Below are 12,401 nucleotides of genomic sequence, written 5' to 3'. Positions count from 1 at the left end.
TTGAGTTTCTGCATAAGCATTGGCACAAAATGATTTGACCTACTGTATCTCTTAGGCATACCTACCAATGCATTTTTGTGTACAACACAGGTGTGTGAAATTAAGATAACTAGGACTTATTCTTACATTACATTTTCTGAAGATTCTTTTCAGAATCTGATTCTGATTGTTTACAGAAGAGTCTGCAAAAGAGCATAACTGAAAAATCAGCTGGAAATAGGTCTGAAACAGTCACAACAAATTTCATAAATATTTATTTCATATCAATGAACAAAATTAACTACCTTCACAGCAGTGGTCTACAGCACTTAAAATAGTTCAAATAATAGAAATAATATTAAGAGTTCAGTTTCTTGAGAGGCCACATTTTCAACACAAAACATTTACAATTCGTACTTGGCATTAAAAACAATGGCAATACAATATATTTTAAGACACTTGGTGTTTTTTTTTGTTTTGTTTAATATGACAGAGGTTTAGCAACAGTCTAAACAGTACATATTCAGTTAGATACAAAACCACTGTTAAAAGTCTAGGGGTCATGAAATGAAATACTAAAAAAAAAAACATTAAAACTAAGATAGTACAAACCTCAACCAACAAATATCTCTCATTCACCAATACTTAATAATAATAAATAAGTAAATAAATTTGCAAAAATAGTCCCATTTTTTTCTTTATTTCTCAAGGCTCATAATAGTGTTCAAGAGTTCACATTTAAACAGGTAAACAGAGGTGGTTGGTCTTTCCAAGTGCAAGAGGAGAGAAAAGACAGGGCAGACATGCACTGTACAGGGAGAGTAGCAACACTGTAGGAATGCCACAATAATGTTTATGGCATATTGAAGCTGGAGTTTAACTTTAGACATCACTACGGTGGTAAAAAGGTACATTCAGGCCTCCTAATATGTCCTCCTAAATTACAGTTTCTTCTCTTCCTTGAATTAGTTTAGTTAACAGCCTGTTTTAAGAAGATGAATTTAGTCCCTTTCTCGTTTTTATTTTCACCTTTTAAAAAAAAACCGATGCTGATTATCGTTTAACGCAGTCACTGTGATAGTCCAGCTCCTAATATAATCACTGTTCAGATATTTTAAAAGTTCTTGGGAGTTTATGTTCGAATCTTCTTCTAATGATGTATTAGTTTCCCAATTTGGATAGTTTGCATTTGATATTAAGCACTTTTAAGGTTTGGCTGTTTTTGTATTTAATAATGACATCCCAATCCTTTGTTTTTTTTTTTTGGTATGTTTCTTACATCTCCACCCGTTTTCAATTTAATGCTTAACCTGTGAGTTCAGCTTGCATCCTTGGTTGGGTCCCAACCAAAACCAGTTTGAGGCACATTCCAAAGCTTAATCCTGAGTCAAAGTAGGAAAACTGAGGATTTCTCTTTGTACACACTGCGTTACCACACAGATGCGACCGTGCAAGACAAAGGAGGAACTGTGCACCATATGTATGTTCATGCTCGCTTATTTGTGAATAAAAACTATAAAAAATGAAAGCAATGCTTTCCGTACCCATGCTCAAATGTTCATTATTTATAGATAGCCATTTCGTTATGAAAAATGGCAACCCAAATACACAAAATATGACGTCACCTTAGATGTTATACACTTTTCTTCCAGGCATTTACTAAGGAGTGTTTCAAGAAAAAAAAGGCAACAACAGCTGTTTATTTTAGTGGATTCTAGACGTCCAAGCTTGGTAAATCACTATTAATAGTGTATGATGATGTCTAGTTTTGAATTGTAGTTTCTAAAACAACGAATAAATTAGTAAAATTGAGTGATGTGAGCAGTGACACTAAGATACACTGCAATCTACTGTTCTTTTCTGGAATTTAACTTCAGACCTAAAAAGAGTAGTGAAAAAATAGCTAACACTGTTGTGTTGCCTGTAGAGTGTTAAAAAATTTGACTTTGACAGACACATGAACTGTTAAGTGAAATGAGAGAAATTTTAATGTTGTCTGGATAGCCTGATGATGTTCACTGTTCATACCTGAAGGATTTTACTTTCCCAAACACAGCAGCTTTCCGTGAATGAGACAAACTCACAACAAAGCAATAACACATCGTGACATTCCTATCGTGTGTGTCGAAATTGAAGAAAATGAGAGGCATACAAAGATGGGTTCCAGATTGTCTTCACTTCAAGTCGACTACATCTTCAAAGGAAGTGGCGAGGGTGAAGGGGCTGGTCAGTGGGGGACTCTCCTCTCGAACTCCGACAACGTCTGTGTCCGAGCTAGTGGAGCAGTGCCGTTGACTTTCAGAGTCCGTGTCGAAAGATTCTGAAACTATCCTGCAAAACCCCCCCACCCCAAAAAAACATGATCATTTGAGGACTTAAAGGGGAACCGCAACGATATTTATTTATGTAGGGGTTAGAAAGAATCAGCATTGATGAGTGCATCTCAAACCACAATGAAAGTAAAATGTGCACTTGTAACTTCTAAAACCTCCAATTTACACCACCAAATAGATGAAAGTTCCAGTTATGCGCAGAATCATCAAAACATCCAGTGAGGTATAGTGGACTTTACATAGTAAACAAGCAGGTTTGTGAATCCATCTCTTTTCATCAATAGAAATATTGCTCTCGACTTCGAGACGGTTGTGCTGATAAATGGAACAACTTACTTGTTGACTCTGCATGCAGATCACTTTAGAAACTTTCTGCGGTGAAATATCTGCTGCACAAGCTGTGCTTATTCGCTCGTACATCGCATAACATTAGTCAGTACGGTGACTAGTGAGCAGGAAGGGCCGCTTCACTTCACGATTCGTAGGAACTCTCACTCTAACCCGTGGTGAGACCAGGGCTTTGCGACAACATGGAGACTTACAGTGCTTTCACAAAGTTCACGATTTTTTGTACTGAGATCAAATTTGTAGATTTTTGGCTCACCAGTCGAAGAGTTTATTTAGTTACCAAGATTTAATAACCGGTCTGAGAAATTGGGACTGTAGCTCCTCTTTAAGGGGCGACACCCTGGTTCAATCTCAGCTAACGTTTTTTAGAATAAACGAGTGTTAAAAATAACCATGTAGAAGAAGTATCATTGAAAAATAAGATTAATCTAAAATAGTTTCAATACTTAAGTGAACAGCTTTGTTTCAAACACAGAATGCCAATACTTCTGCCTGCAAATGTATTGCATTAAGTATGTGCAGTATAAAAAAACCTCTATTATGAGTTGGCTGGTAACAAAGAAAAGAGATTAGATTTTTCATAGTGTATCCAAAATCCTCCAATTTCTTTGGAAAAACCAGTAGTGTATGGTTCACAGTTTGCATCCTGCATTACATAACTTCACTGATGTTCTGCAGTGTTTATTGAGATTCTCAAACCTGATCTCAAGGGATCTGTGTATAGGGAGGTACCTGTATATGGGTCCCTTATAAGAAAACACACATGGAACTCAGAGATGTTCTAAAAATGGTTCGATAAAGTGAAAGATGAGTTCATTTAGAAAGTTAAGAGGTGAGCTGGAATGATTACCTGCAGACAGGCCCTTCTACAAGACTGGGATTAGACACTCTGTTCATGGTTATAGCTTCCTCAACTTGTTTTTGCGTGTTAGAAGTTTGTCACTGAATTTGTGTTGCAGTGACACTACATTGGCATTGAACTACCTTTTGTTTTCTAAAGTTTGAAAATGATTCTTTTAGAAACACCACCAAAACTGATATAACCACAGATTAATATGTACTCTATATGAATTACAATAACCTTTGAGAGTAAATGTTTTTCTCCTTCATTTACATTTTTGGTATAAATCTAGTTGTTAGAAACACGACAGAAATGTTGAAAAGTAATTTCTCTCTCTTTTTAAATGACTTTTTTCTCTCTTTTTTTTTTACTATTGCTTTTATGAATTCTGTATTTTTAGAAATGCCTTCTCTTATGTCTGCTCTGTAACCGTGGTTGATTGGACAGTGCAGATGCCTCAATAAAAATCTAAAGGTCTGTTTGAGCATAAATAATTTGACAGTTCGCCAGTCAGCCTTCATAACAGCCAAATATGGAGTAATTGAGGACAAGAAAAAGGGCACCTGTCTCAAGTAGGAACTAAAACCAGACAGAGCTAAAGGAAAAAGAACATGTGCTGATGCATAACCACACGGGAGCAGGATGTTTTCATAATGCACAAGGCTTAATTACCTTGGACTGCCTAGAAATAAGCAAAACAACATGGCTCTGTGAAAAAAGAACAGAATTTGGTGGTAGTTTGCTTGCCTCCTTCCTAAAAGCACTTTATGAAGCTAGGCTGGCTTGTGCTCATTCCAGTTACAATCAGCAGAATCTGTAAGATTATTTTAAGATTGTGACAACCAGATGGTCACTCTGGTATTACTGGAAAAAGACCCAATTCAATCCTGAGTGCTTTTCCCATCCTGCCTTACTCAAAGAAGTTACTGTACGTAATCCAGTGTGGAACAGAAATTGTGTGAAGTTATCCCAGTTTTCCAAGATTTCAATTTGAAGGCTTCACCCTAGAATTAAACTTGCATGCAGGTGAACATACCGAACGCTTTAGGTTAGGGATCTGCAAAAAATGATCATAAAACAATGTGAACATTTAAATGATCATGCTGTATTAGTACTTATGGTTTCTTTTCGTGTAATGTCTGGTAGCTGCTTACAGCATCCTTATAAAAAAACTCAACATTAATAAGTGGTTTGTGATTTTGAAGAGTCCTTCAGGTGCACTGGCCCTCCAGAACCAGGACTGGACAATCTTGATTTAGAATAGTTCCCTAAGCCAAAGTGTTACCCAAAGAGTTAACAGAGGGCCTGGTTATTGGTGTGTAAAGACAGTTATCCCCCTACTTGTCAGTGCTCGTCGATCTCACAGCTCCTTGTTTTGTCTCCTCCTCCGGTGGTTTGCGGGACATCCTTCTTTGTTTCTGCGGGCCTTCTGACTTATTACTTGGTTCATCAGTAAGACCTGATAAAAAAAAGCAAACGACGAAAAGCTAAGCTAGACATTTCATTTCATTATCTCGAATTGACTACTGCAATGCTCTACTCCCTGGGGTATCTAAATCTACTCTGAACAAGCTGCAGTATGTCCAAAATTCAGCAGCCAGAATCCTGACCAGGTCTAGTGCAAGTGTTCACATTACTCCTATCCTGGAGTCCTTGCACTGGCTTCCGGTCTAATTCCACGTAGACTTTAAAATCCTCATGCTCACCTATAATGGCTTGGCACCTCAATACCTGTCTGAACTATTATCGCCCTACTCCCCACCTCGCAACCTCCGCTCTTCAAATTCTGCCCTCCTTACTGTCCCCCAAGCCCGTCTACATTGTATGGGCGACAGGGCCTTCTGCTATGCCCCCAAGCTCTGGAACTCTTTGCCCAAGGATATTAGAGAGTCACCTTCTCTAAACTCCTTCAAATCCAGACTCAAAACCTTCTTCTTCAGAAAAGCCTTTACTTAACTGGTTCCATTCTTCACCCCTCTGCTCTTCTTAATACCACCTTCCACGGTCTCCTCTATTGTTATTGTTGTATTGTTGTAATTATAATTGTGTCCTATCTTGTGAAATCTTCTTATTTATTGTTGTAGTCTTCTTATTTATTGTTATTGTCATCCTGTAAAGCGCTTTGAGAAGCCACCTTTAAAGGCGCTATATAAAATAAAGTTTATTATTATTATTATTATTATTGCCCATTTCTCTGTTAGGAGGAGTGCTGTTTAAAAAAAGTGTTTTGATTCCGAGCCCTAGAGGGTAGGTCTGCACATGCAGGAACAACTTAAAACATGCTATGATTCTGATTTCAAGAAACATTTTTTCAACAATTAAATTAGATATCTAATTTGCGGTAGGTTTCTATATTAGCTTTTCAGTAGACTTAAACATCTCTTAATATTAGACTACGTGAAGACTGAGGCATAGAAAGATAAGCAAACTGCAGGTATACAGATTTAGATACATAAATCTATACATAAAACATATATTTTCCTACTAATACAGTGTCAATAGAATGATGTTAATAAAATGTTAACACATTCTGAGAACTGAAGTTTCTGAACAAACATTATGCGTAAGCTATGCAATTTCTCTTCTTAATACATTTTGTTCCTTCTCCAATTTACCTCTAAAGAGAAACTCTTCATAATTCAGTTTTTTTGTAAATTTGTGGAAGTTTTTAGATTTTAGATTATAAATCTCTCCTACGTAGTTTAAGTGACTAACAGAGTTAGAATGGCTGGTGTTTTGTCCTTATTTGTTTTATTTGATGCCATAATCAAGGGATTTTCATACCCAGTAGTTCCTTGCGAGTCCTGCTGGCGATCTCTTTGATTTCCATGCGTGACAGGGACAGGGAGTGTGTCACAGGAACTATAGAAGACACAATGCCCGAGGTGGGAGTAGTGACCACTTTGTTGACCAGCGGGGACTTCAGCGGACGCTCAATGCTCCGGCCTACAAGGTTACTCAGGGGGATCTTGTAGATGTGTTTCAGCTGCACTTCACCTTCAAAAGACATTGGCAACAAAGAAAGTTACCGGGATTTCCTGCTTGTTGACACCAACTGTAAAACAACGAGCAGTTTAGTAAAGCATTATTTTATTAATAGCGAGCACAGCAGAGCGAAAGAAGTTTGGTAGTTTTTGGTGTTGTCCATTTAAATGTAAGTTTTAGATTGGAAATGTTGCCAAGACATTTTCACTGTCGGTCAAAATATTAACAGCTTATTAATGTATCCACTTACTTATAACAGCCCTGTTGACCAAATGTTCCACGCAGCATATTTTCCAAACATCATAATTTAAAACTTGAATTTTAGTAAGATGAAATGCTGAAATGTTGAGTTTGTCGCCAGCTCATGATTATCAAGAAAATTTAGAGGCTTTATCTGTATAACAGTAGAAGCCATATCACCCTGCAACTCACAATTGACAACCCACCGAAGGTCAGCAGGTGTGAGCCTGGTCAGTACCTGGATGGGAGACTCCTGGGAAAAGCTAAGGTTGCTGCCGGAAGAGGTGTTAGTGGGACCAGCAGGGGGCGCTCACCCTGCCATCTGTGTGAGACTTAATGCACCAGTATAGTGACCGGGACACTATATTGTAAAAAGGCACCATCTTTTAGATGAGAGGTAAAACCGAGGTCCTGACTCTCTGTGGTCATTAAAAATCCCAGGGCGTTTCTTGAAAAGAGTAGTAATTAAAAGAGTAAGGGTGATACCCTGACGTCCTGGCCAAATTTCCTATTGGCCTTTACCAATCATGGCCTCCTAATAATTCCCATCTCTGAACTGGCCTCATCACTCTGTTCTCCTCTTCACGGTGAGAGTACTGGTGCGCTACGGCTGCCGTCGCATCATCCAGGTGGGGGCTACACATTGGTGGTAGTGGAGGGGAGACCCCATTACCTGTGAAGCTCTTTGAGTGGAGTGTCCAGAAATGTGCTATATACAGTAAGTGTAAGGAATTAATATTAACATCTTCTAATCACTGCTTCTGTACACATATGATACTGATTTAGGAAGTATTCATGCATTGATCTAATTTCCTAGTTTCAGTCGCTTTGCAAAAGATTTTTTCCAACAAAACCACAGAATCGTATCTAATTCTGACTCTGCAGTCCGTTAAGAACGCTGCTCGAGGAGCTGACCTGTGACAGGAGAGAGACAGGTGGCTTTCCTGCCAAGGGACAAGTGAACTGCTGCTGGCAGAAGGCACTGTCACTCGAGAGCTACCCAGCTTTACCGCAAGAGCCATTTTCTTAAAGATGCTCATCTTCATTGTCAGTCATCTGTGGCATATTTTTTGAAATACTATTAATATGTCTCGAATGTTATGATAAAATAAAGGAGCGTGCATTTCTGAATATAAGGCAAGATGTCTTCTCCATTATTAATCCATGGCTTAAAAATCAAGCCTTTGAGAAATTCCTGAATGTGGCTTAACCTTTTTAAGTATGCAACCAGGAAAATGTCTGATTAACATGTCTATACTAACCCAGAAGAAAATTAATAAACTGGATTACTCTGAGCCAATTGTCTAGGCATCAGCAAAAGCTGGACTACATATATATATATGTTTTCCAGCATCACATTTACCATTTGTTGGGATAAATAATATTTACAGTATTTGTATACAGTATTTCCAGCTTTTAATCAGTACATAGCTCTGGATGCAAAGCAAGGCATTTGCTTTTTATTTTACTGTATATGGTAGTTTTTGCAATGTAAAGGCATTAATTCTATAACCTCTCACAAAAATATTCAATAACCTAGGACAATTTTGAAACTGCAGGCAAAATACTTCATTGTATTACCATAAAATTTAGATTGGCTTCATCAAAGCCATCGCTGAATATATTTTGAAGTTTACCAACAGTCACTGTGTTCACGCTAACTGTGAATGTCATTAAAATTCATTTTCTAGCAGATTAACAATTCTTTCTGCAATCAATTTAAATGCAATATCCTGCAGGGGTTTAATGTAATTGGAATAATGTCTGAAGTTGATTAAAGCAGTGTCCAAGCACCTCTCAGGATTGTACCAACAAAAGCTATTCCAATTACACAGCTTAACTTTTCATTTCTCTTTCCAGTCGAGGTGCTGAAATATCATCATATTAATTTTTCATAGAAGGCTGGAGAAACAAAATACAAGGAGCTACATGTAAAAAAGAAACATAAGTGAAACAGCGCTGTATTGCATTAAGTGGCTCCAGTACCAAATGTACAGGCAAGGCTAAAATTGAAACAGAAATTGTTTATTGATGACAGTATCACATGTGAAATCAGTCATACTGCTTTTCTAAGCCAACATTATGTCAACACTGACATGGTTGCCTGTACTGGAGAATAACCCTTAAATCCCTCTGTTGTTTTTAATGTTATGACCTACATTCATTATCAGTCTTGTCTAGACCAGCTCTCTTATCAAGCTTTCTGACTCTCCCAAGGGATTTCTGTGGACGAAATTGCTGTTACTAGCCAAAGTCAATCAACACTGCACACCTTTTTCTTAAATATCTGACAGAGCAGAAGGAAAAGGATGTATAATTGTTTGCCATCTGTTAATGTAAAAACTCAGCATAGAAAGTCATCTATAAAATCGGATATCTTCTCAGAAAACAACTGAAACATGTCAGAGCTGTAGTGAACCAATAGGTTCACCTGCTACCTTTTTTCATTGTTCCCAATTCTTATAGTTATGAGCTGCAAGTCCATTCAATACAGTCAAATGCTTCAGTAAATATTCCATTCTAATATCTTCTGCCAAGAAACAAACAAATTTAACAATTTAGTCTGTCAGCTCCAAATCCTGCATCACTCTGAGATTATAGCTAACCCCCAGGGAAATATAAAAAAGCCATTTTTAATATTGGCTGCTCATTTTTTTACTTTCAAAAACCTACAGTAGATGTATAAAGCATTGCATTTTCTTTTTTTATTGTGCTCTTGGGATGGTTTATATAATCAGCACAACCTTTAATTCCTTTTGTTCATATTTAAGTGATTTCTCAATGTATTGCTTAAATCAGATTATTACAGAAGACCATTTTTTTAAAAAAATTGTCAAAATATTAGAAAATATTACCTGATCCAAAAAAAGGGTCATATGTCTGAATCAGTTGAAGCAATATACTGTGCTTTGAATCTCTATGCTTAACACAGTTCAGTATATCAAATCCTACATATTAAATTAATACATTTTGTTGTTGGCGTTACTGCTGCATTTGGCTTTAAAACAAGAAGGAACAGTTCTCCCTGAAATATTAACCATCATAGTTGAGAGAAGATTAAGATCAAGGGTCCTTATTTGATTTCTAAGGGCGATAATTTTTTTTCCAAACTATACAATCCAGCCACTAGGTGGCATCATGAGCAGGATATTTTGTCATTGGCTACGGTGAAAATGTGAAAACTGCGTGAGTTGGAAAACATACAAATAAATACACAAGCAATACCAGTTCGCAGATAAAAGCAAATCCCAAACAAGAGGAAAGAAGGATTATTTGCAATCTTAATGCTTTTCTATTTAAGTGAAGACATAACATAGGAAGGTTAATGCAAAACCCATCTTGTACAAACAAAACCTATACATATGTTTAGACAACAAGTGAAGATTAGCAAGCATGCAGTTAACAGAAGTGTGCATATCTACAGTATATCTTTTGGAAGACATATAGATAGGAGCACATACAAGTATATATTATGTACCGTAATGGAGATTTTTTAAAATTATTTTTAATAACGTTTTGAATTTTAAAAGTGGCTTCTGATCTGAACAATCCCGTCAGATGACTTTTATGCAGTTGTCATGCATCAGAAAACGGATTAATTTGTCTTTAATCTTAAAAAATCTCCACAGATTACAAATGTGTTTACAAACATGGGATTCACTTTTGTCGACGTTCCCCTTTTGGTGGCCACGGAGGTCGAATTGGTTGGTAAAAAAGGACGCAACGACAAAAGTATACTGTGTTGTTTTGCTGCCAACGAATCATGGCATGCGACAGATTCCTGTTTCAATAATGGTTTTCTCTGAATCAAAATGAAGTGAAGAGATTTTAGGTTGCCATTTTTCAGTCAAGTTCCCAAACACAATCCACGTGCATGGCTTTTACTACACAGTTTAGCGAGATGTATTTTTAAAACAACTCACTAACACAAAAAAACGTGCATGTTCAGAAACCAGTGGTACAGCATGCGTATTAAAGAGTCTATAGATAGTCTTAAATACCTTCGGCTTCTTTTGACATATACAGGGATAGCTTTGTTCCATATGGGATCCTAATAGAATCTGATATTTAAAAGAAACACAAATAAGACACATCAAATATACAGAAAAGGACAGGCACAATACATACAAAGTACACTGAGGCTGTCACTCTGCTCCACTGTACTGTACTGATGTTTTTATGTCTTTAACCTTTTAATATATTTGGACCTGAAGCAATGATAGTTGGTTAATAAATGGACCATTGGTTTGCATTAGTAGATTTGACGCATAATACTGGGCATCCAAAAACAAATTGCTAGAAACTGACAAAAGAAGGGCACATTGCCAAATTATGAACAGATTAAATTTTCACCACTGAATTAATACATGGCTTATGGAAGTACTCGTATTAATGAGGCATTAGGTAGACAGCACATTTCCACATTTTAAAATGCATCTGTGATATTGAAATTGGTTATCTGGACAGATCTCAAACTAACATAATACAGGTAACCAACTGAAAACCAAAAACCCAAAAAAGGTTTACAGATGACAATCTTGAGTGTGGCAGTATAAACACCTTTTAATTTAATGTGTATCTATGATGTTAAACCAAATACTTACCAAACATAAGGTACCGTATGTAAACTTGACATTAGTAACACTATTACTTTGGAAATGTTTCCCTAGTCTTCTCAGAATAATCTTTTAATACACGAAAGCGGTTGTGGTATTTTCAGGTGTCAGATTTTTACCAGCCTTTACCTTCTTATACTTATTGTTAAACTCGCTGAAGATGTGAGGAGTCTGAAATGAGCGCACAAATTCACTCCCACAGTATGAAGAAACCCTAAATAGCACAGAGTAAATGTTTTAGTGGAATCTTCCAGGTTATTGTAACTTACTCTAAATTACATTACTCCAGTCGCTTTCACATCAGGCTAATCTGCATAGGGAGTAGGAGTTTGTGAGAGCTCCTAGACTTATAAGGAGAGATGGCTTGATCTGATGTGACTGTCTTCTTGCCACAGAATATAGGGTTTCGTAAAATCGAGACTGATAAATAGTGAGTGAATTGTGGAATATAACACCCCCAGGGCACATTTTGCATCTTCGCATCACAGATGGAGACAGTCAAGAACAGCAACTCCATGCAGATGATGACAGAGAGAGACCGACAGTCAATATCAAAATGTAATTGGGGTCAGCAGTGTCCTGTCAACAAATCGAACCCTGGTCACCAGCTTCTAAGGCAAGCATATTACCACATCACCAAAAAGTCTGCGCAAGGCCAAAACGCATGGTCTTAACCGCGTACAAGCCAAGGGGTTGTGCACAGTATAATATAGTAAAAACACATTTCTGCGCTGAATCCCATTCAAGCTCAACACTGACACTATGTAAAGAACTGAAGTGGTTATCTTGACAATTGCTGGTGACTCCTGGGGAAGAAAACCATATGGAAATCCCAAATCTGTAGAAATTTTAGCTCTTATAGGAGCTACATTTAAAAAAAAAATGGCTTTAGTTGGTGGATATAGAATTTAGGATATAGAATAGTCCTAAAATAGTACTGTAGATGCTCTAGAACTTTCTTGGAGTTTTTTCACAATTCTCATGTATACCAGGAAACACCTCTTGTTTGTTCCATACATCAAGGTATAAAAAATATAAACCAGGTTAATTGGGTTTATG

General features: G+C 37.1%; 1 protein-coding gene across 1 annotated transcript in view; it reads right to left on the bottom strand.

Annotated features, from left to right (window-relative positions):
• Positions 1–228: 228 nt before the first annotated feature.
• Positions 229–12,401, bottom strand: part of garnl3 (GTPase activating Rap/RanGAP domain like 3) — a 141,102-nt gene continuing 128,929 nt past the window's right edge. The window contains exons 28-31 of the mRNA XM_088940390.1: positions 10,728–10,787; positions 6,286–6,498; positions 4,843–4,960; positions 229–2,310 (exon numbers count right to left, since the gene is read on the bottom strand). Of these exons, the coding sequence (XP_088796516.1) occupies positions 2,154–2,310; positions 4,843–4,960; positions 6,286–6,498; positions 10,728–10,787 (548 nt within the window). The 3' untranslated portion in view covers positions 229–2,153. The remainder of the gene's footprint in view (positions 2,311–4,842; positions 4,961–6,285; positions 6,499–10,727; positions 10,788–12,401) is intronic.

This window comes from Atractosteus spatula, chromosome 23, assembly GCF_055471065.1.
Source record: "Atractosteus spatula isolate fAtrSpa1 chromosome 23, fAtrSpa1.hap1, whole genome shotgun sequence".
NCBI lineage: Eukaryota > Metazoa > Chordata > Actinopteri > Semionotiformes > Lepisosteidae > Atractosteus > Atractosteus spatula.
The sequence above is the reverse complement of the archived record's forward strand: the minus strand, read 5'-3'. Positions and strand labels throughout refer to the sequence as shown.